The sequence below is a fragment of the Emiliania huxleyi genome (genome assembly GCF_000372725.1).
Source record: "Emiliania huxleyi CCMP1516 unplaced genomic scaffold EMIHUscaffold_1, whole genome shotgun sequence".
In the NCBI taxonomy this organism is placed as follows: domain Eukaryota; phylum Haptophyta; order Isochrysidales; family Noelaerhabdaceae; genus Emiliania; species Emiliania huxleyi.
The window spans coordinates 2,724,613-2,750,518 of NW_005202428.1; the positions used below are offsets into that span (position 1 = coordinate 2,724,613).

At 66.3% G+C, this 25,906-nt stretch overlaps 7 protein-coding genes across 7 annotated transcripts; 5 read left to right on the forward strand and 2 right to left on the reverse strand.

Annotated features, from left to right (window-relative positions):
* Positions 1-1,066: 1,066 nt before the first annotated feature.
* EMIHUDRAFT_95263 (hypothetical protein) lies at positions 1,067-2,955 on the forward strand (the record flags this gene model as incomplete). Its single annotated transcript, XM_005794482.1, has 3 exons — positions 1,067-1,876; positions 2,021-2,440; positions 2,479-2,955. 3 exons carry the CDS (start codon positions 1,067-1,069, stop codon positions 2,953-2,955), a joined length of 1,707 nt encoding a protein of 568 aa, XP_005794539.1.
* Positions 2,956-3,838: 883 nt separating this feature from the next.
* EMIHUDRAFT_95264 (hypothetical protein) lies at positions 3,839-5,045 on the reverse strand (the record flags this gene model as incomplete). Its single annotated transcript, XM_005794483.1, has 4 exons — positions 3,839-4,111; positions 4,233-4,571; positions 4,639-4,707; positions 4,830-5,045. The coding sequence occupies 4 exons, from the start codon at positions 5,043-5,045 to the stop codon at positions 3,839-3,841; spliced, it is 897 nt and encodes a 298-aa protein (XP_005794540.1).
* Positions 5,046-5,500: 455 nt separating this feature from the next.
* Positions 5,501-11,727, forward strand: EMIHUDRAFT_461094 (hypothetical protein). Its single transcript, XM_005794484.1, has 10 exons — positions 5,501-5,991; positions 6,190-6,489; positions 6,657-6,760; positions 7,352-7,596; positions 7,712-8,375; positions 8,448-8,542; positions 8,635-8,853; positions 9,022-9,396; positions 9,517-11,061; positions 11,196-11,727. The coding sequence occupies exons 1-10, from the start codon at positions 5,537-5,539 to the stop codon at positions 11,376-11,378; spliced, it is 4,185 nt and encodes a 1,394-aa protein (XP_005794541.1). The 5' UTR covers positions 5,501-5,536; the 3' UTR covers positions 11,379-11,727.
* A 777-nt stretch (positions 11,728-12,504) lies between these two features.
* EMIHUDRAFT_194833 (hypothetical protein) lies at positions 12,505-16,201 on the forward strand (the record flags this gene model as incomplete). The annotated part of the gene is made up of 7 exons (XM_005794485.1): positions 12,505-12,606; positions 12,686-12,781; positions 12,845-12,910; positions 12,978-13,205; positions 13,322-13,434; positions 15,277-15,933; positions 16,009-16,201. 7 exons carry the CDS (start codon positions 12,505-12,507, stop codon positions 16,199-16,201), a joined length of 1,455 nt encoding a protein of 484 aa, XP_005794542.1.
* Positions 16,202-17,315: 1,114 nt separating this feature from the next.
* EMIHUDRAFT_61142 (hypothetical protein) lies at positions 17,316-20,296 on the forward strand (the record flags this gene model as incomplete). Its single annotated transcript, XM_005794486.1, has 8 exons — positions 17,316-17,888; positions 17,966-18,166; positions 18,400-18,494; positions 18,647-18,784; positions 19,009-19,174; positions 19,329-19,652; positions 19,733-19,813; positions 19,877-20,296. The coding sequence occupies 8 exons, from the start codon at positions 17,316-17,318 to the stop codon at positions 20,294-20,296; spliced, it is 1,998 nt and encodes a 665-aa protein (XP_005794543.1).
* A 1,060-nt stretch (positions 20,297-21,356) lies between these two features.
* On the reverse strand, positions 21,357-22,315 carry EMIHUDRAFT_414417 (hypothetical protein). The gene is made up of 2 exons (XM_005794487.1): positions 21,687-22,315; positions 21,357-21,613 (listed from the first exon to the last, which is right to left on the reverse strand). The coding sequence occupies exons 1-2, from the start codon at positions 22,296-22,298 to the stop codon at positions 21,575-21,577; spliced, it is 651 nt and encodes a 216-aa protein (XP_005794544.1). The 5' UTR covers positions 22,299-22,315; the 3' UTR covers positions 21,357-21,574.
* Positions 22,316-25,013: 2,698 nt separating this feature from the next.
* EMIHUDRAFT_447594 (hypothetical protein) lies at positions 25,014-25,845 on the forward strand (the record flags this gene model as incomplete). The annotated part of the gene is made up of 3 exons (XM_005794488.1): positions 25,014-25,193; positions 25,263-25,431; positions 25,501-25,845. The coding sequence occupies 3 exons, from the start codon at positions 25,014-25,016 to the stop codon at positions 25,629-25,631; spliced, it is 480 nt and encodes a 159-aa protein (XP_005794545.1). The 3' UTR covers positions 25,632-25,845.
* Between the last annotated feature and the right edge of the window lie 61 nt (positions 25,846-25,906).

Sequence of the window (25,906 nt, forward strand, 5' to 3'; positions counted from 1 at the left end):
GCACTTCGTCCCGCGGCGGATGTAGAGCTCTACAGCTCTACAGCGCTCTACATCTCTACAGCTCTACAGCGCTCTACACTCTACATCCTCTACACCCTCCCTCAGGTCCCGTAGCCGAGAGAGCCCGCGCCGATGAGTTCGACGCGGTCGGGAGGCCTTGCGAAGAGGCCAGCGAGGTGGCGATCGCTGTACTTCATGGTCGTCATCAGTATTTGTCGGCTCTCTCTGTCTTTATCCTGCCACTCTCGCCTCGCGGCCTGGGTTCCGGCTCCTACCCAGATAGGGGGTCTGTCCACCCCGTAGACCCTACTGTCCACTATGAAAGTGTGAACAGGTGGGAGCAGCAGCTTCTGACCACGGCGCCGCAGGCGCCTGTTGATAGGTCCAGGTGATAGCCCTGGATAGGCAATGCATACGCCTCACTGGGCCTTAGATCGCCCGACCGCGTCCCGGTGCTCTGCCGTCGGATTTGTGACGCCGCCGCACCGCGCCGCGGCCGGGGGCCCTCCGGAGGCCGAGGATGGCCGTGGCGGACCAGGACGAGCTCTGGGAGGTGGAGTGTCAGTGAGTATATTGTAGAGACTGACCATGTGCACAATATCTCTCACTCTAGCTAAGCCAGGGGAGGCGATGCCGGGGCCGTACAGCAGCTTGACGGTGCTTCGCCGGCGTGCGTCCCGGAGCGGTGCCGGACGGGGGACCAGGGGAGGAAAACGGAGGGCAGCGCCGACGCCGCTCTGATTCGACTTTTAACTTCAAACAAAGACAGTCGCACGCGCCGCAGTGCGGCGCGTGCGACTGTCAGGAGCGGATCCGTCAGTTAGTCGTGCTCACGCCGGGATCGTGCCCTCCGCAACCTGGGCAGACTTTCGCCTTGGACAGTATGGCTATGCAATAGGTAGGTAGGTCCGGTTTTGACCGCCCCAGAGGGCCCCGCAATAGGTAGGTACCCCCTATTTTCCTCTTTTTTCGCTTCGCTGCGCGCGGCCCGGGGACAGGTAGATAGGTAGGGCGTTTTGGTGCGGGCAGACCCCTATCTGGGTAGGAATCCTACACACGTGTGTATATGCTGCACGCATTCCTCGCCGCATGCGCCTTTCGCTCTCCCGGCGTTCGTCCTCCCGCCACTCTGACCTCACGCAGCGGCGCTGGCCCTCCAACCGTGCGCATGTTCGCCGCCGACGCGAGCGCGGCCGAGGTCAGCAGCGACGCACCGGCACAGCTCCGACCTCAGCACGAGCTCGCCAAGGCGTGGTGGCCCGTGATCCTCACGCATGGGCTCGACCGCTCGCGTCCTCACCCGGTGCAGCTGCTCGGCCAGAGCCTCGTCGTGTGGCACGACGGCGCGGCGTGGCGCTGCTTCGCCGACGCGTGCGCCCACCGGTTCGCTCCTCTGTCTGAGGGCCGCGTCGAGGGCGGCTGCCTGCAGTGCAGCTACCACGGCTGGTCGTTTGACGGCGGCGGCGGCTGCGCACGCGTCCCGCAGGCGCAGCAGCCCCACGCCGCCGGCGAGCGAGCCCGTGTCGGCGCCTTTCAGACGCGCGAGGAGGCGGGCATGCTTTGGGTGTGGGGCGACGCCGCCTCCACCGCGGCCGAGGCGGAGGCGGCGCTGCCGCTCCCCCTCTCGCCGCTCCTGCGCCAGCTTTGCGAGCGATCCCCCGCCGCCGGCTTCCAGCGCGACCTGCCCTACGGCTACGAGCTGCTCGGCGAGAACCTGCTCGACGTCTCCCACCTGCCCTTCTCCCACCACGGCGTCGGAGGGCTCGCGCGGGAGGCGGGCGGATCGCTCGAGCTCCGCCCGCTCCCGCCCTCGCCGCCCGCGCCCGGGGCGGCCCGCTTCTCGGCGGCGGTCCTGCAGCCCGCGCGGGACGACCCGGTGCTCAAGGGGATGGCGGCCGCCTTCCCGTCGGCGAGCGAACCTTCCGAGAACCTTCCGAGACAGCCCGAGAACGCTTCCGAGACACGCCCGCGCGGCACTGCGACCCGAGACCCCTCCTCCCCGCCCCCGTGCTTCCCACAGATGGTCGACTCCGCCGCCGCGTCGGTTAACATCTCCTTCTTCGCGCCGCAACACGTCCGGTACGAGCGGCGGCCGAGGCCGGGCGCCGCGGCCAACGTGGAGCTCTTCCTCTGCCCCACAGCCCAAGGCCGCTCGCGCGTCTTCCTCTTCAACGCCTTTGCCGCCGGCGCGCGCCCCGCCGTGCCCGCGTCGCGGATGGCGCGGCTGCTGCTCTCCAAGGCTGTTGGCGCGGTTCGGCGCCTCCTGGTCGGCGGGCCGCCGCCGCGCAGCTTCGGCGCGCCAGGCACCGTCGCGGACCACATGCTGTCGCACCTCATCTTCGACGGCGACGGCATCTTCCTGCACTACCAGGGCCAGCGGATGGCCGAGCGCGGCCTGAGCTTCCGCGACTACTTTACGCCCACCTCGGCAGGCGCGCTCGTGCTGCGCTTCCTAGACACTTCCTAGACACTTCCTAGACACTTCCTAGACACTTCACCTCGCCCACCTCGGCAGACGCGCTCGTGCTGCGCTTCCGCACCTGGCTCTCCTCGGCACGGCGCGGGAGCGACCCGGCGGTCGCGGCGGCCGCGGGCAGCGAGGCGGGCGAGACGGGCGAGGCGGGCGAGCGCGGCGGGTACGGCCGCAGCCTCGAGCGGGCCCAGCTGCTCGACCGGTACGACAGCCACACGCGCCACTGCGCCGTCTGCTCCGCGGAGCTCGATCGCGTGCGTGCAGCCGCCAAGCTCTGCAAGCGGCTCGGCGAGGCGTGCATCGCGCTCGCGGGCGGCGTGCTCGCCGCGGCTCTCGGCGGCGCCGCGTCGCCGCGCGTCGCGGGCAGTGCGCTCGCGGGCGGTGCGCTCGCGCTATGGCGCCTCGAGAGGGCGCAGGCGCAGCTGCATCGGGAAGCAGCGGCTTTCATATTCGTCGATTATGTGCACGCCGACCGGGACTGAGCCTCGAGCTGGCCTGGGGCCCTCCCCGGTCTAAACTCCAATCCTCATCGCACGTGGCACAGAGCTGCGCGTTTTGATCGAATACAGAGAATGCAGGAGCCCGCGCATGTGTGTGCTTGCAGCGTGACCCTCCCTGCCTCCCTGTGGACTCTGCCTGTCTATCTCTACTATGTATGATGGGCGAGGATACTGGTAAATGGGATCGCACGCATGTGTCCGCCCGCCCCCTGGATCTTCACAATCCGCCGTCCCCTCACCCCTCGTCACAACCGACAGAAGAGCGGCAAGAGTTGAGGGGGCTTGTGGCATGTGGCTGCTGCTTCGGCTGCGCCCTGCGGCTCCACGAGAACTCTGTTGACTGTTGTATGTGTAAAAAACTCTAAAAGAGTGAGGGCGAAGAGAAATTTCGTGTGTGGGGGGGGGGGGGTAACAGGAAACGATCGGAGAAACGCGATATTCGGAACCGGAAACACATATGAGCAAGACGTCGAATAGGAAACGAGACAGGCACGCACGTCCTATCTATAGGCTATAGTATTACTGCGTCGCAGCGCCTCGGCACGTCGTAAGTTCGGTACGATGTGTTCTACCCATCCACCACCCAAGTCGAGCCACGAGCGGCCGCGCAGTTGTGTGAAGCGTTGGGCGTCCAAAGAAGCTCCTATTTCATCATCTTGTTCCCCACCAGCGCCATGGCCTCCCCGTGTGAGAGCTTTGCAATCCCCCACTTCTCGAGGCAGCCCTCTGCCACGCCCTGCATGTGCGCGCTCAGCCCCGCATCCATCGGGTCCGAGCCCCGCAGGTGGCGTGTTATGTGCTTGATGGCGAAGTCGACCGCGTACATGTCTCTCGCCCACGCGTCAGACCCGATGTGGGTGCCTATTCACGCGACACGCTCGTGCGAAGATACTCCACATCTCGCGTGGGAGTCGGTGATGGCACCGTGCAACCCAAGACGATACTCGTGCTCAATGCCGCTGTCCGCAAGCACGCGATGGAGCATCTCGGCGCCCGCGTACGGGTAGAGCTCATCTCGGCCGCCGCAATCGATTAGGATCTTCGTGCCGTGCTCCTTGAGAGCCTGCTGCGCCGCCGGGTTGCTCGCGATCGAGATGGCGTTGTTGGCGTGGAAGTCGTCCTCGTTGAGCACCCCGTCCTGCGGTGAGGTGAGGCAAGGTCAGGGTCTTTCCACGCGCAGGAATGGGGGCGGGCAGTGCGTGCGTGTCGCCCTCCTTATCGGCGAAGACGACGAGCTCGTTCGCCCAGGAGAGGGGCACATTCGGGTGCTCGAGGTAGAGGTCGGCCGCCTTTGCGGTGGGTGTGATGGCTGCCGAGAGGCCACACACCACACCGAACACGTCGGGGTGCTTGAGCCCGAAGCGCAGCGCACCCTGGCCGGCCGAGCTGATACCCGTGATGGCAACTTCTGCTGGGTTATCGGAGCCAACGTTGAAGTGTTCCCGAACGTGCGGCAGCAGCTCTTTGACGGTGAACGTCTCCCAGTTTGCGCTCCCGTTCGTCCAGTCCGACCACCGCCCGCAAGTGTTGGACAACTCCGCCATCTGAGGGTGGCCTGCGCAGGTGGCGCACAGCAAGGCAAGCGGCAAATTGGCAGCCTAGTGGCAGGACGGCTCCTTGCACCAATGACGCGGACAGAGAGCGTGCGACAACAATCGAGGCCACCTTTGCACGGCTCATGATGCCGCTGACCTGGCTCTTGCTCAGGTCGGACGGGTCCATGAAGCCAAAGACCTATTGAGGCGCGCACGGGCAGCACACAAGACTCACACACGGGGCGGCGGTGGGTGGGGCATGGACGCATCAATGCAGTAGGCAGCGGCGGGAGCGGGATGCATCGGCAGCGGGCCGGGAACCTGCTGCGGCTCCAGGATCATTGTATCCGGCATACCAGGTCCAGCGAGGCAAACCAGCAGCGGATGCCCGCCCTCCTTGTCGGGGTCGTACGCCTCGGGCAGCACGAGCGTGAACGGCACCTCTCCAGAGAAGCCCTCGTATGTGATCTGGGCCGTCTTAAGCGTCCCCCGGTGCACGGTGAAGGGCATCCCAGAGTAGCCCGCCGCCGCATACATCGAGCGGGACGCGGCGCGTAGGACAGCAGCCGTACGTCGGCTGCGATGCGGGAGCATGAGCATGTGTTGCGGCAACGGGGCGCGAGCGAGGCCGACACCAGTCGTTCTCCGTCCCATCCAAAGTGGAACAAAGAGAACGAATGGCAGCCGCGTGCCCAGTGTCGTGCAAAAGAAGAAGTCTCCGCTCAGCAAGAGGCGGGTTGCTGTGAGGCATAAACAAATAAATAGAGCAGCATCTCCATGAGACATGGGCGACGCACGAACACAGCGCGCACCCCGCCCCGTTTGGTGCCCGTTTGTAGGGCGTGCATCACACAGGCACAGGCAGGACAAACACAAATGACGTGTGAGTGTTAAAGAAAATTCAACACGGAAACTTCCGCCGACTTCTGTCGGTCGGGAGACTCACGTGCAAAACTAGCGAGATCTCATACCCCGGCGTCGAGTCGCCGTGTTGCAGCTCGCCAGGCCCTTGCTTTTTTGCAGCCAACATGACGCGAGCGACGCTCGCCTACGAGGAGACGCCGCTGAGCGCCGCGGCGCTCAAGCAGTACCGCGGCTCAGTCCTCCTCTACTGCAACGGCAAGCGGCACGAGATTGCCGCCGCCGACGCTCAGATGACGCTGCTCGAGTGGCTGCGCTCAGAGGGTTACACAGGCACGAAGCTCGGGTGCGGCGAGGGCGGCTGCGGCGCGTGCACCGTCGTCCTCTCCTCGCGCGGCGACGGCTCGGAGGTGCGGCACTCCGCCGTCAACGCATGCCTCATGCCGGTCTGCGCGGCAGACTGGTGCATGGTCACCACTGTGGAGGGGATCGGCTCGTCGCGCCGCGGCGAGGTACATCCTATTCAGGAGCGACTGGCCGCGCTGCACGGCTCGCAGTGCGGCTTCTGCACGCCCGGCATCGTCATGGCTCTCTACGCCGCGCTCCGCACGTCGCCAGACATGTGCGCGACCCCGAGATGCGTTGAGAGTGGCAGCCGGGAGAAGAGGGGTGGCGAGCTGCGAGCATGCACCCCGTCCGAAAGAGCCCACTCGCACCAGCGCCCGCCGGTTTCTTGCCCGAGCGGGAGAGGCACGAGGGGGGAGGGCGGAAGCGGCGGCACCGTGCAGCCCGGCCTCACGTCCCTCTGCCACTGCCACAGGCGCGCGGAGGAGCTGACGGAGAAGCTGGACGGGAACCTCTGCCGCTGCACCGGTTACCGGCCCATCCTCGACGCCGCCGCGTCGCTCTGCATCCGCGACGACGGCGGCAGCGGCTGCTGCGGCGGCGGCGGCGGCGAAAACGGCGGCGGCGGAAACGGGTGCGGCAGTGGCAACAAGGGGTGTGGCGGCGGGGGCGGGGCGGGCGGTTGCGCCGCGTCGCTGCCCTCCGACTGTAAGCTGCTTCCGGACGGCGACGTGGTGAGCAGCACCGCCTCCAAGCTGGCCAAGCACACGACGCCGTACGCGGCGACTGACGCAGCCGAGTCGGAGCCGGCCTTGCCCGAGGAGCTGCTCGCTTGGCCGCCCCCGCCCCTCCACATCCCCGCCGCGCCTCGCCGGCCGACCGCCTCCCGCGCGCCACGGCCGGGCGCAGCGAGCCCCCCTCACGCCTCCGCGCTGTGAGCAGACCGACGGCGTGGTGGAGCCCCACCTCGCTGCAGGAGCTGCTCGCGCTCAAGGCGTCGCTCGGCGAGAGGGGCCGCATTGTCACCGGCGCCTCGGAGGCGGGCGGTGGGGGGCGGCAGGCTGCCCCGCTGGCCGAGCCGCCTCGTCACCCCCTCTCCCCTGCGGCCAGGTCACCATCGAGGCGCGGTACAAGCGCCGCTCCGCAGACGCGTGACCCTGTCTCTAGATGCAAGGCCGTGCTCCCTGCGTTGGTAGCCTTTGCTTGCCGACGCTGCTCTGAAGACACGGCACGGTGCCGTGCTCCCACCCGCAGCCCCCTGTGGTCATGCACGACTAGGTACCTCTCCCCCTCGCGCGTGCCGCAGCTGGTGGTGCGAACACCCCCCCCCCCCCCTCCCCCCCTGGAGATGGCGCGGGCCGGCCTCAGCTTGGGCTGTGTCCGCGACGCGTCCCTGACCATGTCCCGCAGGCGTGCGAGGACGGCGCGAAGGGCCTCACCCTCGGCGCGTGCGCGCCTCTCTCGGATGTGGAGGCGTTGTGCGAGGCGGCGGGCCGCGCCCGACCAGGCGGGCGGAGGAGGGGAGGAGGAGGGAGGGGGAGAGGGGAGGAGGGGAGGCGGAGAGGGAGAGGAGGAGGGGAGAGGGGGAGAGAGGTCTGACGGCACTCGCGGTGACACGCCCACGCTGTGCGGCTCAGGCTGCGAGGGCGAGGCGGCGCGCGCCTGCGCCACGATGCTCCGCTGGTTCGCATCGACGCAGATTCGGAACGTCGCTTCGCTCGGCGGCAACATCGCGACCGCGTCCCCCATCTCGGACATGATCCCGACTCTGCTCGCGTGCGGAGCGTCGCTGACCGCCGCGTCGGAGGCGCGCGGCGAGCGGACCGTCCCGCTCGCCGGTTTCGTCACCGGCTATCGCCGCGTCGCCCTCGAGCCGGACGAGGTGTGCGCCGAGAGCCGGACGAGAGTGGGGCGGTGGTGCCGCCGCTCCCCTCGGCATGTGGGGTCTTGAGAGTGCGCACCCCCCCCCCCTCCCCCTCTCTCCTCCCCCTCTGCAGGTGATCGTCTCCTTCTTCGTGCCGCACTGCGCGCCGCTCGAGTTCGTGCGGCCGTACAAGCAGGCGCGCCGCCGCGAGGACGACATCTCCATCGTCTCGTGCGCGTTGCGCGTCCGACTCGAGCCGGCGCAGCGCGAGGGGCGCGGTGTCTGGCTCGTCTCTGACGCGGCGCTGGCGTACGGAGGGCTTGCGCCGACGGCGGTGCTCGCGGCGAAGACGGCGGACAAGCTGCGCGGCTGTACGTGGGACGCGGCGGCGGTAGACGCGCTGCTGCCCGCCGTGATGTCCGAGCTCGCCGTGCCTCACGACGCGCCGGGCGGCCAACCAGAGTACCGCACCGCCCTCGCCGGCTCCTTCCTCTTCAAGTTCTTCGTCGCGACTTCGGCGTCGCTCGCGACCGTCGCGCCCGTCGGCTCGCCTCCGCCCCCCCTCGTCGCCGAGGCGGACGCGTCCGCGGCCGTGTCGTGGCTCGAGGAGCCAAAGCCGGCCTCGGGCGGCGAGCAGCGGTTCCCGCACGCGTCCTACCCCGGCCTCGAGTCGCAGTCTCCGGGCGGCAAGACGGCGTGGGGCATCGAGGGGCCGCGCGCCATCGAGCCGCCCACCGCGTCGGAGAAGGAGGCGCGGCGCGGCGGCGACGGCGGTCTCGCGCCGAAGGGCTCGAGCGGCGCGTTTCCTCGCACAGCGTCAGCGTTTTCCTGGACTGTGTCCTTGACCTGTCCCATGACACGACCCGCAGGCGCCGACTCGGATCGCGTGCGTGTCGTCGGGGAGTCGCACCCGCACGCGGCCGGCCGGCTCCACACGACCGGCGAGGCCGAGTACACGGACGACGTGCGTCCACCCGCCAGCCCACTCGCACATGGAGGCGCACTTGCGACACGCCGCCCGCCTACGTGCCCAGCGCCGCCCGCGGTTGCTCACAGGTCCGCCCTCCCGCTGGCATGCTGCACGCGTGGCTGGTTCGGGCGACGGTGGCGCCCGCTTCAATCCTGCGCATCGACGCCGCGGCTGCGCGCGCGATGCCGGGCGTGGCGGACGTCATCTTCGCCTCCGACCTCCCGCCCGGCGGGCAGAATGCGCTCGGTCCGGTCGCAAAGGATGAGGAGTGCTTCGCGGACGGGCACGCCTCGCACGTGGGGCAGGCGAGACATCAGCTGATGCCCGGCGAGACATCAGCCGCCCTCAACAGAGATGAGCCGAGAGGGACAGAGACGGGCTGAGACGAGTCGAGATGGCCCGAGATGGCCCGAGATGGCCCGAGATGGCCCGAGATGGCCCGAGATGGCCCGAGGCTGCGCCCTGACGCACAGGTGATCGGCGTGGCGGTGGCCGACTCGATCGAGGCGGCTCGCGCGGCGGCGGAGGCGGTCGCCGTCGAGTACGGCGACCCGTGGGAGCCCCCCATCTACACCATCGATGCCGCGGTGGCGGCGGGATCCTTCTTCGACGGCACGCGCGGCGACGAGCGCACGTCGTGGTCTCGGACCGGCGCCGCGCTCGGCATCACGACGGCGCACGACCTGGAGGCGGGCCGCGACATCGACGAGGCGTTCGCCGAGGAGGGGCTGACCGTCGTGTCGGGCGAGTTCCGCGTGGGCGGGCAGGAGCACTTTTACCTCGAGCCGATGACGTGCCTCGCCGAGCCGACAGACGACGGCGGCATCTCGGTCCTCTCCTCGACTCAGGCGAGGGCATGCTGGAGAGCACACTCGATAGCACTGCGGGTAAAGTGATGCCGAGACTACGGCCGAGCGCACAGCCGAGGGGCTAGCCGAGGCGCTGACGGCGCGGCGCACCCACCGCAGGGCGTCGACAAGACGCACAAGACGGTCGCCCGGCTGCTCAACCTGCCCGCCGCCAAGGTGGTCTCCAAGGTTCGCCGGATGGGGGGCGGCTTCGGCGGCAAGGAGACGCGGACCGCCTTCGTGGCGGCGGCGTGCGCGGCGGCCGCCTACAAGGTGAACGCACCCGTCCGCCTCGCGCTGCGGCGCGACGTCGACATGGGCACCACGGGCGGGCGGCACCCGTTCGTGGTCAAGTACACGGCGGCGGCGAGGCGGGACGGCAAGGGCGTGCCCAAGCTCGCCGCCCTCAAGGCGCAGCTCTACTCGAACGGCGGCGCCTTCCTCGACCTCTCCGGCCCCGTGATGGACCGCGCCCTCCTCCACCTCGACAACTGCTACCGCTGGCCCGCCTTCAGCGCGCGTGGCGTCGTCTGCCGCACCCACACGCCGCCGAACACGGCCTTCCGCGGCTTTGGCGGCCCGCAGGGCCTCATCGCGTGCGAGCACATCCTGGAGCACCTCGCGACGGAGCTGCGCGTGCCGCCCGACGCGCTCCGCGAGGCGAACATGTACGCCGAGGGCGACGCGCTCCCGTTCGGGCAGGTGCTCTGCGCCGGCGAGTGGCGCGTGCCGCGTGCGTGGCGAGAGCTGCGCGAGGGCGCCGAGGTGGAGGCGCGGCGCGAGGCGGCGGCCGCCTTCAACGCGGCGCACCGCTGGCGCAAGCGCGGCGTCGCCATGCTGCCCACCAAGTTCGGCATCAACTTCACCGCAAAGTTCATGAACCAGGGCGGCGCGCTCGTGCACGTCTACACAGACGGCACGGTGCTCATCACGCACGGCGGCACCGAGATGGGGCAGGGCCTGCACACAAAGGTGTGCCAGGTGGCGGCCAAGGCGTTCGGCGTGCCGCTCTCCGCCTGCCACGTCGCCGAGAGCGCCTCCGACAAGGTTGCGAACTCGATCCCGACCGCCGCCTCCGCCTCGACCGACCTGTACGGCATGGCGACGCTCGACGCGTGCCGCAAGATCCTCAAGCGGCTCGAGCCGGTGCGGAACAAGCTCGGGCCGGGCGCGTCGCTGGCGGAGCTCGCGCTGACGGCGTGGCTCGACCGGATCGACCTCTCCGCGCACGGCTTCTTCTCCATCTCGGACGAGCGGTGCGGCTTCGACTGGGCCATCCAGCCGGGCAAGCACGCCGACGGCACGCCCGACCAGACGACGCGCGGCCACCCGTTCAACTACTTCACGCAGGGGTGCGCCGTGGCAGAGGTGGAGGTGGACGTCCTCACCGGCGACCACGCCGTCCTGCGCGCCGACGTGCTGCTCGACCTCGGCTCCTCGATCAACCCGGCGCTCGACGTCGGCCAGATCGAGGGCGCCTTTGTGCAGGGCGCCGGCTGGACCACCACCGAAGAGCTCATCTGGGGCGACGAGCAGCACCCGTGGGTGCGGCCGCAGGGCAAGCTACTCAACTCGGGCCCGGGCGGGTACAAGCTCCCCGCCTTCAACGACGCGCCGCGCACCTTCAACGTGCGCCTCCTCTCCGGCGCAGACAACCCCGTCGCGGTGCACTCCTCAAAGGCAGTGGGAGAGCCGCCATTCTTCCTCGGCGCGTCGGTCTTCTTCGCGGCGCGCGCGGCTCGCGGCCGCACGCCACAGAGCCGCCCACCGCACCCTCACGCGCGCGCTGGTGGCGGTAGGTGCGCAACGCGGTGCGCGCGGCGCGCGCCTCGCACTTCCCCGACGCCGCCGACGCGCACCTCGAGATGTACTCGCCCGCCACGAGCGAGCGGATCCGGCTGGCGTGCGCCGACAAGATCGCCGCGGCGGCCATCGGCGGCGAGGCCGGGCCCGCCGGCTTCCAGCCCAAGGGCTCCTTCTGAGCGCGGCTTTAGCCGCGCTGGAGGCGGAGGAGCGGGGGATAGTATGCCGCCAGGCAGGGCAGGGCCGGGATAGCAGGCTCCCGAGCGGATGGCGGTGCACGATCGGCTGCGTCTAGGTCTACCTCAGACGCCATGCGCCTTGGTCGCAGCGACGCGATCGGAAGGGGCGTCAGGCGAGATCTTTGTCCACTGCGCACGCTGGTCAGGACGCGGGGCGGACGCGCTCAACTTGCCACAGTAATAAGTTTGTCGCCGTCTCTGTGGTTTCTGTATTGCTTTTGATGGGGGATGCATGTGCGTTGTTCTGAGGCGCGCGGCTCGCTGTATTATATTCTGGTCGAGAGGATTTTTCACAAAATTAAAAAGTAACTGCATCTGGCTCTTTTACTTTTTCGGTTTTTTAGCAATCTTTCGCGCGGGGCCGGCCGGCTACCCGGGGTGCGCCGGGCTGGAGGGGGGGGGGGGCGTGCTGCCGCTGGCCATCCAGGCCAGTACAGTGCAACACACAAAGTGTAGTGCTGTTGCTGACACCCCGCCGCTTATAGCTGCTGACAGGAATTCACGACCAGAACCTTTGCTGCTGACACACAGCCTCCAGCATGCAGCAACAGCATCATGTTGTACTGGCCGAGAGATGTTGTAAGGGTCTGGTATGTGTCAGCAGCTTAGCCTAAGGGTTCTGGTATGTCGTATGTGTCAGCAGCCGGGTGTGGAAAAGGGGGTGAACCGCGCCATCCTCGATCGCCGTGCAAAGCTCGCTTCCGAGCTCGTCTGACGCCGCGCGTAGGGCCCTTTGGGGCCTAGAGAGCACAACCCCCTCTCCCTCTTCGCCCAGTAAGCTAAAAGTACGTACATTCAAAAAAAACAGATATTCTTATCTTTTTGCCCCCCTCCGAGACTGGAGACCCCCAGTATCAGACCAGGGGGACTGCCCCCCGCCCCCGCTTGCCCTGCCTCCGGTATGCTACATACTAGTAGGTTTTCTGAACGGAGATCTCCTTTCAATCGCAGTGTCTCTTGCTCGGAGCCTTCCCTCCCGCTAGCGGGAGGTCCCCAGTTCGAAACCTGTTCGCTGTTCGACCCTTATATTTTTTGTTCACACCTGAGCGGGCTCAATTTTGCTCAGATGCTCCTACGAATTCGAAATCGTGTCCTCACGCTTAGCGCTTGGTGTGCGTTCGTTTTTCGTCACGGGTTGAGCACCCCGCAGAAGGGACGCGCGTACTTCGTGAGCAGCCCTGCAGCCCCCATACTGCACCGCCGTCCCAGGCACTCCTGAATCGCCCCACGCACCTCTGTCCACACAGGGCGAAATGGCGGAGACGCCGGGCGGCAACCAGACGCCGGGCAAGGCGTCCAAGAAGCTCAAGGACTCCAAGTTCGGCGAGACGATCGTCGAGGAGGTGCGCTCCCGCTACACGGCCGCCCTCTCTCACCTTCCTGACCCCGCGTTGCGCCTCCTTCAGAACCAAGTGAGCGTGACCGTCATGCTGACCGGCGTCGCCCTCGTCGAGATGGGCTACGAGCTGCGGGTGTGAGCCTCCCCCCCTCCCCTTCCCCATCTGGGCCCGTCCTGATCCCCAGTTCCCGTCGGAGTAGGACGCGCTCCAGGCCGGCATGTACGAGATGGCCGACGCGCAGGGGTGCATCAACACGTACCTGCCGCAGCATGTGACGCGGAACCGGATTCTCGACTTTCAGGGTGAGACGTGGAAGGACAAGCGCGACATGGAGCGGCCCAACAAGAACTATGCGCGCGCTCCGGGCTGGTCGAACGTGCAGTACCAGATCAGGGGGTACATCGTCCACCCCAAAGACCTCGTCAAGGTGCGCGCGACATAGTTCGCCCCTGGTCGGATCTCTCCCCCCCCAACACGCTACTGGCAGCCATCGGCGGACCTCCCACTCATTACCTCCCACGACTGCTACAGATCCTGGACCAGGTCGTCAAGAAGATCCCGGGCTTCTCCCACGAGGTCAACTACTTCCTCCGGCGCGAGACGGAGACCGGCACCTTCGATGAGGCGACCACGCTCGGGGACATCGACCACCTGGAGTTCGAGATGCAAAGTCCAAAGAACCCTGCACAAAGATCGCAAGGGCGGGGACCTTGATCCCTTTTACCCATCTCACAGTAGAGAGGTGTCGTTTTTACAGTGCGCACCCCGCCCCGCTCTTTCCTCCCTTCGTTCTCTGTTTGGGTTCGGGACGTATTCACAGCAGTGTGAAGGAATGTGCTATGTGGTGCTGCCTGAGTAAATGAAAAAGCCGAGCGGCCGGCCTCCGTTCACTCACCCAGCAGCGTCACACAGGCGACCCTCCGAGCGGCGCTGCCGCTCGACCCGAGAATTCTTTTTGTGAGCCAGTCCCGTGCCCACTGTTGTGCGAGTGACAAAATTCTTTTTGTGAGCCAGTCCCGTAAAAAAGAAAGAAAACAGACAACCCAAGGGAGGGATGGGAGGACGGCACGCCGCCACCACACAGGGATTTTAAGGAGAGGAGTGTGATGCGCTAGCCGTCGCCCACCCTAGGGAGTCTGCCTCTTCCTATCTCTTTTCGCAGTCTCTCGCCGATTCTCGCTGCAACCTTCATGCCACCTCGCGGCCGTCCCACTCTCGTCGTTCTCTCCCTTGTCACTTCCTCCCTGTCGCGTCATTCTCTTCTGCCTCGTCCTGCGCCGCCGCCGCCTGCCGTTCCCTTGTTCTCTCGGCTTCTTTCGCCTTTCGGCGCAGCTCCGCCCTCCTTGCTGCATATCCTGGCCCCTCGAGTCTATCGAGCTCCCCTCGCGCAAGGACCACATTTCTGACTCCCACTCCGATCATTTGCCTCCAGGTCATGTTGTTGCTCAGGTCCACTCTCTCTTCGAACACTCGTGCCTCTACGGATGATGCCGGCGCTGGGGTCCCCTTCGGATGCCAGTCCCGAAAAAGAAAGAAAGAAAACAGACAACCCAAGGGAGGGATGGGAGGACGGCACGCCGCCAGTCCCGTAAGAAAGAAAGAAAGAAAACACACAACCCAAGGGAGGGATGGGAGAACGGCACGCCGCCACCACACAGGGATTTTAAGGAGAGGAGTGTGGTGCGCTAGCCGTCGCCCACCCTGGGGAGTCTGCCTCTTCGTATCTCTTTTCGCAGTCTCTCGCCGCTTCTCGCTGCAACCTTCATGCCACCTCGCGGCCGTCCCACTCTCGTCGGTCTCTCCCTTGTCACTTCCTCCTCTGTCGCGTCGTTCTCTTCTGCCTCGTCCTGCGACGCCGCCGCCTGCCGGTCCCTTGTTCTCGCGGCTTCTTTCGCCTTGCGCAACTCCGTCCTCCTCGCGGCGTATCCTGGCCCCTCGAGTCTATCAAGCTCCCCTCGCGCAAGGACCACATTTCTGACTCCCACTCCGATCATTTGCCTACACGTCATGTTGTTGCTCAGGTCCACTCTCTCTTCGAACACTCGTGCCTCTACGGATGATGCTGGCGCTGGGGTCCCCTTCGGATGCATCGTGACATCTGACAACTGAATTTCCACTGGTTCGTCCTCCTCTGAGTCATCTTCCCCGTCCTCCTTCCGCTCGGCCCTTCGCTCGGTACGTTCGGTGTGGCTCACCCTCCATGCCGTGAACAGGCGCTTTATCCACCCTATATTCTTCTCTCGTTCCTCTGCCCGTGCCTTGGTCTTGTCGTTGTTTCGCACCCATGTCTGTATGGCAATCGAGGCTGCCTTCCCCACTACCTGTCCGCCAGTCCCGTGCCCACTGTTTTGCTGGCCAGAAAATTCTTTTTGTGAGCCCAGTGTGCCCGCCACGAAGCACTTCGACGCCTTGTCAGTGCTCGTTCGCCGGCGCTCTAAATCCGGCGCAAGTCGGGCTATTTCTCGCTCCACCGCTGCTCCACCCTGCGCTAAAAAAAGGCCTGCGTTCTGCGAAGAAAGCCAGACTCGGTGCATGTCGCTGCGCCGCCGCTCCTCCCTGCTGCTCCTGCTGCGCTTCTCGGCCTCCTCCGCCGAGGCAGACCTCGAGCTCGTCCGCGGCTGGCCCGAGCGGCCGCCTGGCTCTGCTGCCAAGCGGCTGACGCTGATCCGGCACGCGGAGGCGCTGCACAACCGCGACGCCAGGCAGATGCCAAACTACTTCACCGACGGTCTCGGCCACACCGCCGCGTACTGGGACTCGCCGCTCACGCCGGAGGGCGAGCAGCAGGCGCGGCTCCTGGCCGGCAAGCTGCAGTTCCGGCAGGAGGTCGGCTCGCCACAGCTGGTTGCGGTGTCGCCGATGACCCGCACCCTGCAGACGGCCTCGCTAGCCTTCCCGGACATCCCCGAGCCGGCGGCCGGTCGTGCTCCCCTCGTCCGCCCTCCCTTTGTCGCCACCTCGCTCGCCCGGGAGAGGATCGGGAACCACAGCTGCGACGGGCGGCGCGAGCGCGTGGCGCTGGAGGGGGAGTTCCCGCATGTCGACTTCAGCGAGGTGGCCGACGGCGCCGACGAGATGTGGGAGCACAAGGAGGTAGAGCCGGACGGGATGAACTCGACCGCGTGTGGTGCCCGCGCGGGGAGGCTGCTGGCGTGGTTGTGGCGGAGGCGCGAGGGCGAGGCTTGGCGGTGCCTTGGGTCCTCCTCCTCACGTCCGTGACGTGCCCGTAGGCCGGAGCCCGAGATCGCCGTCGTCTCCCACTGGGTCTTCCTCTCGCACTTGCTGCGGCCGCACGGGTTCGACGACGCGTTTGTGCAGATGGGCAACGCTGAGATGCGTTTCGTGACGCTGCAGGAGAGGGCCGCAAGGCCGAGCAGTAGAAGCAGCAGCGATAGCAGCAGTGGTCCCAAGCAGGAGCTCTGACCACTGACGCGCGATTTTTTGATGTCCCTTAATTAATAAATTTTCTCACCGTGTTGAGGCTCACCGTCGTCTTTATTCTTTTTGTGTTCCCCTCGCGAGAGCTGCCTGAAAGAAGAATTTTTACGGAAAGTGGAAAGAAAAAACTTCATTGCCCGCGCTCTGGGTGCGCTTTTCTTTAGCTCCCCGGCCCTGGATGTGAGGCTGATGACTGCACTCCAACTCTCCAAGTGCTCCAAATTGCGACAGGCCACACGGGCTGAGGCACAGGCGCCGCGTCCTCCCAACCCTCCCTTGGGTGCTTTTGGGTTGGTTGTCTGTTTTTTTGCGACAGGCGCGTGCAGCGTGCTGGCATAAACACAGGCAAAAAAGAGGGGTGCCTCAAAGCTCAATAATATGACTCACAGCTCACAAAAAAGAGAAAAGTTCGTATTATTAACAACGAAGGTCGAAGCCGCTCTCACTCGCAAGCACGTGTGGGAGCACCATCACGACTGGCGAACTCTGCACCACACCAGGCTAGGTCTCGACTTCATCGACTACTACATCGACCGACGCCGGCTGGGCTGGCTCGGCGGCATGTCAGCAGGATGGATTTCGATCGCCTACCTCGTCGCATGCTCTCATCGTGGGACGTGGGTGCCTCACGGCCGGCCGATCGGGTGCCCCAACATGACGTCTGGGCGCAGCATCCGCACCGCGCTCGACAAGTTCCACATCGACCGCTCGAGGTGGCCCGACCGAGGGCTCGCCGCCGATCGCTCGGCCTGGCGCCAGACGCTGGAGAACAAACAGGCGCCCGCCCGACGCCATCTTTGCCATGCCGGCGAAGGCTAGGCCGCCCTCCCCGCGCATTGCGCGCACCACGTACCAGACCAGTGCGCTCATGCTCGGCGAGAACCAATGCAGCCATGGTCACACCAATCCTCGCTACCCAACGCAGCCAAAGGATATCCACCTCGAAAAAGAGAAGCGCGGCTCACCGCTCGCAGCGACGCGCGTGCTGCGTGCGTGCCTCCGCTCACTCAGTCTACTCGCTGCGAGGATGCTACTACTCGCGGCGCTCACCTATCGGCCAACACGCACACCATTGCGTAGCTGTCAGCTGGCGCCGTACATGCAGCAGCCACAAGAGGTGCCAGCCGAAGGTGGTGAGGTGTTGCTTGTGGCGACTGGCCTCGCGCAGACGTTCGATGGCCAGCGCTACCCGTTCCGCGACATCGAGCTCTCACTGGCGCGCGGCGCCAAGGTTGGCCTCGTCGGCTCCAACGGCGTCGGCAAGAGCAGCCTGCTCAAGGTTCTCGTGGGCGCCGATGCTCCCGAGAGAGGCTCCGTCAAACTAAGCCGCGACGTCCAGCTCGCGTACGTCGAGCAGGACCCGACCCTCCCCGACGGAGCGCTGGCTGAAGAGTTCTTCTACGGCTCGGAGCTGCCCGGCTTCGCGGCGCTGCGCGAGTTTAGCGCAGCAGCAGCGGAGGTTGAGACGGGTGGCGGCGAGGGTGTGGCGGCGCGGCTACAGCGCGCGAGCGACGCGATGGACGCGAGCGGCGCGTGGGCGCTGGAGAGCGAGATGCGCAAGCTGTGCGAGCGGCTCAACGTGCGCTCGCTCCTCCGCTCCGAGGCTACGTCGCTGTCGGGCGGGCAGCGCAAGCGACTCGCGCTCGCGGCGGCGCTGCTGGCCAAGCCAGACGTGTGCCGCAGCTAGAATGAGAGACCAACCGACATGCGCGACACGATTGCGATTGTCGCTCCCTGCGGTTGGCGTAGGTGCTCCTGCTCGACGAGCCGACCAACCACCTCGACATCTCGGGCATCGGCTGGCACAGGCGGAGATCTCCTCTAGGAACCTTCCAGGAACCTTCTAGGAACCTTCTAGGCATCGGCTGGCTCGAGGCGGAGATCTCCTCTCTGCGAGACACGGCGGCGCGGCTCTCCTCGCACGACCGCGCCGCCTCCGTGTCGAGGTGCGTCGGTGACGCGTCCAGGACGTGTCCCTCCAGGTGCTGCTCGTCACGCACGACCGCGCCTTCCTCTCCGCGGTCGCGCGCGAGATCGTCGAGCTCCACGGCTCCTCTCTCTGGAGGCACCGAGGCTCGTACGAGGACTTCATCGAGGCAAAGCAGGCGCGGGGCCGAGGAGGCAGGGCCGAGGAGGAGGGAGGACAGAGGGAGGACCTCTCTTAAGCGTCTCTCTGCGATCAGGCGCGGCTGGAGGCGCAGGGGCAGCAGGCGGCAGCGGCGCGCAATCTGTACAGGAGGGAGCTCGCCTGGGTGCGAAAGCAGCCCAAGGCGCGCGAGTCAGAGGGCCCACCCCGAGCCCGAGCCCGAACTCTATCCACCGCCCTGACCCTGGCCCCAATCCTGACCCTGGCCCCAATCCTGACCCTGGCCCCAATCCTGACCCTGGCCGCAATCCTGACCCGAAGGCGCGCGAGTCAAAGTCGAAGAGCCGCCTCGAGCGCTTCGAGGGCCTTGCAGCGACGGTCGCCGCCGCGCCGCCGCCGCCGCAGGCCGTCGAGCTCGAGGCGGGCATGCAGCGGCTCGGCGTCATAGAATGCGGAACACAAACGATCCCGATGTTGCAACGGTCTTCGCAGCTCTTGTATGCACGTAGCTCTTGTATGCACGTAGCTCTTGTATGCACGTAGCTCTTGTATGCACGTAGCTCTTGCATGCACGCGGTGCTGCCTTGCATAGCACCGTGTTGACACCCTGAGCTCGGTGCTTGACGGTTAGCACCGTGTTGAGACCCTGAGCTCGGTGCTGCACGGTTAGGCTCGGCACGTCGGTGCTTCGCTTCGAGGCGGCGAGCTGCACGCGCGGCGAGAGGAACGTCCTCTCCGGCTTCAGCTACGACTTCTCGCGCGGCGACCGGATCGGGCTGGTCGGGCCGAACGGCGCGGGCAAGTCCTCCTTCCTCCTCGCGGTGCTGCAGCAGCTGCCGCTCGAGGGCGGCCGCGTCGTCGCGGGCGAGACGGTGCTTCCGAGACGGAGCCGAGATTACCCGGGATGGCCAGAGACTAGCCGAGATGTGGCGGTGCTTCCGCACGGCTGCTGTCCGCAGGGAGTGTGTGTCCGCCTTGTGCTGCACCTCGTCGTCGCATCCGTCCCGTGCCCGTGGCTGCTGCCAGGTGGTGTACGGGCACTACTCGCAGGAGGGCCTGCAGGTGGACGACGGCGAGAAGCGGGTGCTCGCCTTCGTGCGCGAGGCGGTGGCGGACGGGCACGAGGCGCAGCGCGGCGAGGGAGGCCGGCTGGGCGGCGACGAGGCGGAGCGGCGCGCGGGGCAGCTGCTCCGCCAGTTCCTCTTCCCGCAGCATCGGTGGGCGACCCCCGTCGGGCGGCTGTCTGGCGGAGAGCGGCGGCGGCTGCAGCTGCTGTCTGTGCTCGCCAAGGAGCCGAACGTGCTTCTGCTCGACGAGCCGACGAACGACCTCGACCTCGACACGCTCGCCGTGCTGGAGGAGCCGCTCCCCTTCAGAGCGCGTCGCCGCTGCACGCTTCTCATAGCACCTCTCCCCGAGCCTGCCTGCAGGACTTCCTGCTCGCCTTCCAGGGCGTGCTGGTCGTCGTCTCGCACGACCGCTACTTCGTCGACAAGGCCTCCTCGCAGCTCGTCGAGAGGTCCACAGCCTCCCCTGAGCAGGCTCCCGGAACCTGCCCGCAGGTCTGCTCGCAGCTCTTTGTCCTCGGAGGAGATGGCGACGTGCGCCGGTGGCCAGACTCGTTCACGCGATGGGTCGAGTGGAAGCGGCTGCAAGACAAGCAGCGTGTTACCGGCAGCACGCGTGACCAGCAGCGTGCGGCCGCCGCGCCGTCAGCGCCGCCGCCGCCGCCAGCACCGCCGCAGCCGCAGGCGTCGGAGCCCGCGGCGGGAAAGGCGCTGTCGGCCTTCGAGGAGCGACGCCTCGCCTCTCTCGAGGGGGAGCTAGCGGCGCTGGGCGACGCCGAGGCGGCGTTGCAGCAACGGATCAACACCTTCGATGCGGCGCGCGACGGGTACAGCGACCTGCAAGACTGGACTGCGGAGCTCGAGACGCTGCAGGCAAAGGTGGCGGACACAGAGGAGCGCTGGCTCGCCCTCGCCGAGCGAGCCTAGCCCACCCCTGCCTGCCGCCCGCCCGCAAGGGCGAGGGGTGCCGCGCGAGCCGCGAGGGTGCGCGATATTGCGCGATATTAGGCGATACTCGGCGACACTCGGCGATATTAGGCGATACTCGGCGATCATTCACGATACACCGAAAATTTCCGCTAGACTAGGGGTGGGGCGCGATACCTCGCTCTCCGCTCCTCTCGCGAGTCGCGTCCGGTCCCGCGTTTAGCCCCAGATGACTAGTTCCGTACCGTAGTTGCAAAAAGTCTCACGTGGAAAAAGCACAAAAACTACATATGTATACCAAAAATGCTGTCACGGCCAGCTCGGCACTATCTACTCAAAAAATGTGACGTAGAGCACCACTTTTTAAGCGTTCGCCGCATACACAAGGTCCGCCTGCGTGCGGCGCCAGCTTCTCAGGGCCATCGCGCAAAAAACGACGGAGGAGATGCATCCTAGCTGAGACCACCACCGAAGGCGACTCGACGTCGCTGAGATCGGAGATCAAGCTCTGACAGGTCACACGTCGCTCCTTTGACGCCGACGTGACTCACCCGTGCAGAGCGCATCAGGACACGGTCTCGGCGCGCTCGGTACGACGCCTGCGACCCGTCTCGGGTCAGGTGGCACGACGCTCATCGCGCCTGCCAGCGCTGCCGTGCAGGCTGCCACGTCGAGGTCGATCACGCTTCTATACGCTCGCCCAGCCTTCCTTTCCATCCCATTAGACAGCCTGGGAACGGTGGCGGTCAGAGGCAAAGCCTGCGAGGGGCGGTGGAACCACATGTCACGGCCACCGCCGGCTCGACGCAACGATAGCCGCTCCGGAGGCTGACTTTGAGGCACCATCATCGGACGATGTCGACGAGTTGGGTCGCTCTCGCGGTAGCCAGGTAGCCCCCCATACTAGTAGCACCAGCCATGGCCTCAGGGAGCGCGGGCGAGGGCGCTGGGGGAGCAACACGGAAAAAAAAAGATAAAACTGGTCCACACACGAGCACCCGTATTTGCAACTAGTCAGATGTGCACACGCGATCTGCACACACATGTCGGTGCATGATCCGCAGTTGAAACAACTCGTTGTAAAATAAAAATAAACACGGCGAACCTGAGATGTCCTGGCGGCCGGGCCGCTCTCCTAAGGCGGCTGTTGCTCCCCCACCCCGGGACCAGTCAGTGCTCCGCCGACAAGCATGCACAAGTCACAGCCCCGGCGCGGAAAGCCGGCGACGTCTGGGCCTGGGCGCCCAACTCTTACATGCCACGGATCGCGCTTGGTGCTCACAGGGCGCGCGATGAGACCCCGCCAAGCTTGCGCACCTGCGGGCGGGGATGCGGAGTGCTGCAGCGAGAGAGGAGGGCCGCAAGAGGTGGCGCGGGCGCAGGCAAGCGCCTGGTCACGCGTCAGGATAAAGTTGAGCCATTTGGCGCCGTCCGGCTCGACCCGCTCGCGCGCACCGACGTTCTCGGACTGGTAGAACTCTACTGCCTTCGTGTTCCAGTCCAGCGCCTGCCACTGGAGCCGCGCAGAGCCGTGCTTGGCCGCGAGGGCCGCGATAGCACGCAGCAGCGCCTGACCGCCGCCCTGGCCGCGGGCGGCGGGCGCGACGTACAGGTCCTCCAGGTACATGCACGGCCCCTCCCACGTGCTGTACGTCGGAAAGGCGATCGCGTAGCCGGAGGGCGGCGTGTTGGGCTGGAGGAAGGCCTTGCTCGCAGGCTCGAGGATGAGGCACTCGAAGGCGCCTGCCTCGAGGTGGGCCTGCATCTCCTCGACCGAGAGCAGCACGGCGTCCGGCTGCTTCTCGAAAGCCGCAAGCTCGCGGACGAGCGCGTGCACGGCTGCTATGTCCGCCGAGGTTGCAGCTCGGACAGACCAGGCGCCAAACCTGCGCTTGGAAAAGTCGCCGAGCCCTGCGGTCCGTTTCCTGTGCCGGCCGAGAAGGTAGCCGACGGCGAGCGCGGTCGCCGCGACAGCAGGCAGTAGCGTCGAGCTCGCCTGCATGCCTGCACTCCGGCCTGTGGTGCTGAGGGATCAACAATTCTCAGTGGTGAGCAGTCGCCAGAAGAAATTCCGCGACTTCTGCTGCGTTTTCTTTCTTTCTTTCTGCTGCAAGGTCGGGCTTCTGTCCTTCAGCCCTATGCGCATGTCTTGTCGCCCTAGGGGCTCGGGCCCCGGCCTGAACTCCTCACTGCACTGTTGCAGAATGTCCCTTGTAATGTGAGAGTGTGCGTTGTCGTTCGTGTTATATGTATCCGCTTTCTCCTTCAGCCTGGTCCTATGCGACCAGCTTTTCTTTCCATGCACCTACCTACCCCGGGTTCACCTCTCTACGACTACGTCGAATCCTCCTCCTCAGACATCTGCGCCTCGCGCCAGCGGCCTCACGGGTCACGGCCCCAGCCCCGTGGCAGATGCGACTCCCCTAGCTAGCCCCCTACTCCCGGTCGCCCCTCTCGCCCCTCGGGTCGGCCGGCTGGGCCGACTGCCCTAGCGGGGAGGCGTCCTGCAGCCGCGCCGCCTTGCGCGGCCGGCCCTGCTGCTGCTCGGGCGCACCGCCGTCATTCTCGCCGCCGTGCTCGCCCGCGGCGTCCGCCAGGCGCGCGGCCTCCTTGAGCCTGCCCGCGATGAAGGCGTCCCGCTTCAGCGCCTGCAGCGCGGGCGGGGCGTGCGCGAGCAGCAGCGGGTCCGAGACGCGGCCGTTGTCCAGGTCCGCCTTGAGGTCGAGCATCGCCTCGACCACCTCCTCCTTCACCTCCTCGACCATGCGGGCACGCGCGCGGCACTCGCGGTACTGCCTCTCCGTGCCGGACTCGAGAAAGGCCGCCACGCTCCGCGGGTGGAAGTTGACGAAACTCTCGTACGCCGTGAGCGAGAGCGAGGCCGAGACGGAGAGCGCCATATGTGCGTTGGCGCCCGAGAAGAGGACCACGTCTCCGGGCGTGAGGAGGGCGACCTTGCACGCGGCGGCGAGCGCCGCCTCCTCGGCGGGCTGCAGCGGCGGCGTGAAGAGCCGGTAGCAGTGCTGCCGGAATAGGTCGGCGGTCGCCTCTCCGTGCGGCCAGACCGCGAGCAGCTTGCGGCCGCTGAAGTTCTTGCCGACGTTGGACCAGCCGATCTGGTCGACGTGGAGTGGCGAGCCTGAGAAGCGGCCCCCCACGAAGACGCCCTCGTCGTACCGGTCGTAGTACGGCAGCGCGTCGCTCCTCCCAGCCCCGACGTAGTCTTTGACGTCCACCGCACACAGAGTCTTGACCCACGAGCCGCCGACCGGGTGGCGGTACTTTTGGCCCCAGCGGACCTCCCCAAGGTAGGCACGGGGCTCGCTGCCGCTGCCGCCGCCGCCACCGCCGCTGCCACTGCCGCCGCCGCCGCCCTCCTCGCCGCAGCCATCCTCCTCGCCGCTGTCATCGCCGCCGCCGCCGCCGCCTGCTTCGGCGCAGCGCTGCCTGAGGGCGTCCCGCTTGTCTAGCAGCGAGACGAGCCGTTCGCCGTCCGATCCCTCCTTGAGCTCCTCCTCCTCGCCCCCGCCGCAGAGGTAGACGCGGCCCCGCAGCCGACACAGCATCTCATCAGGAAGCGAGTCCAGCATCTTCCGCACCGTCGGCTGCTGCTGCACGGCCTCGCGGAGCTCACGAGGCAGCGCCTCCTCCTGCTCCAGCAAGCTCACGCCGCCGGGGAGCACGAAGAGCGTGTCAACGTGCGCACTTGTGCAGAGCGCTTCGACGAACTCTCGCGGCGTCGATAAGACGTTGGGGCGTCTGGCGTCGTCGGCGAGAGAGAGAGGCCAGCCCGCCGTCGCGAGTGCCTCTCTGAGCGCCTCCTGGGTGGTCAGGGTTGCCTGGGTGGCCATTGAGTGCGGGGATTTTTCTTGTTTTCTCTCTCTCTGTGTACCTACCTACTGTGTGTGTGTGTGTGTGTGTGTGTGTGTGTGTGTGTGTGTGTGTGTGTGTGTGTGTGTGTGTGTGTGTGTGTGTGTGTGTGTGTGTGTGTGTGTGTGTGTGTGTGTGTGTGTGTGTGTGTGTGTGTGTGTGTGTGTGTGTGTGTGTGTGTGTGTGTGTGTGAAGGTTATTAACGGCGCGCGACGTGCAAAAGTTCGAGTACGTGCCGCTCGGCCCCTTCGGCGCCAAGAACTTTGCCACCTCCATCTCGCCCTGGGTGGTGAGGGCGGAGGCGCTCCTCCGGTTTCGGTGCGCGACGAAACGGTGAGGTCTGTGGCAAGGACCACCACATCAAGCACTGCTGGTACAAGAACCCGAAGCTGTGCTACAGCAAGAAGATCCGGGATGAGATCCTGGAAAAGATCGCCGAGTCAGCTTCCAAAGCAAATGAGGAGCAAGATGACGGTCCGGGTGTTGTTAAGCACTACCTCGCCACGGCCGAACTCCACGTGCCCAAGCGCACACCGGCCGGAGCGCCACCGGGGGGTGCCGCCCTCCCGTTCATGAGCCCAACAACACGAACGCTATCCATCCTCACCGGCCCCCATCCCCGTGGTCGGCCTCGCTCGCCGCGCCAAGCCGCGGTCCGGTCGTCCGCCCGGCGGCCAAGCCCAAGGACGGGGAGGGGGCCACCCGCGCTCGCGCAGTCTGTCACCGGCTGCGACATGCGGCCCGCAGACCTCCTCGCCTCGGGTGGGGGTAGTTGGAGAAGGGTAGTTGGACTCTGTCACCGGCTGCGACATGCTGCGAAGGGATTTTTTTTCTTTTCACACCGCGAATGTCTGCTCTTGACGGCTCTCCTCCTGCCGCTGGGGGGCTGGAGCCCCACATCCTCTTCGGGCTGTGCGGACTCAGCCTAGCCTTGCTCGTGCTCAACGTCTTTCTGGTGACCAGGCTGTGCCGGCGGGGGTCGTCGTCTGTGGACATCGATTGGTGCCAGAGTTTGGAGGCGGTCGAGGTGCGGCCGCCTTGCCTGCGCTCGCGCCGGTGGCCGCACTCGCAATCGGCACGCGCTTGCCCGTCTCAGGTGAGCGTGCCGCTCCCCAAGGGACGGGTCAGCCACGACGTCAAGTGCGAGATCATGCCGACGCGCTTCTCTCTCGCCATCCGAGGAGAGAAGCCGGAGCCGTACTTGAGTGGGACTCTCTTTCGACCCATCAATGTCGACGAGTCGCACTGGCAGCTCTGGCCTGTCGGCGCGCGCACGCGCCTCGCCGCCCGTGCCGCCGTGCGTGCGCCCCGAGCCCACTCTCTCTCTCGCCCAGGCGCTGCGGAGGGCGAGCCGCGCAGCATCAAGGTGTCGATGGCCAAGGCGAAGCCCAGCCGCTGGCCGACGCTGTTCGCGGCCGGCGCCGCGAGCGTTGTGGAGACACAGGAGAAGAAGAAGGACCGATAGGATGCGATCCCTCTTGTTCTCGCTTTTGTGAGAGGACGTCTCTCTCCTCTCTCTCTCTACGACATGTGCATGCGCTCCGTGTCTGTCTCTCCTCTGGCGTTACATCGATGATTGGCGGAGGAGCTGGAGTTTGCATGCATGTGCATGTCATGCGATGTCGATCTCGTCTCTCACTTCGTGGCTCGCGTATCTCCGTATGAAAACTTAGACGCTTTGTGTGCGCACAGTGCATGCACGATGCAGCGCGCAGCCAGCGCAGCAGAATCGAAGGGGGA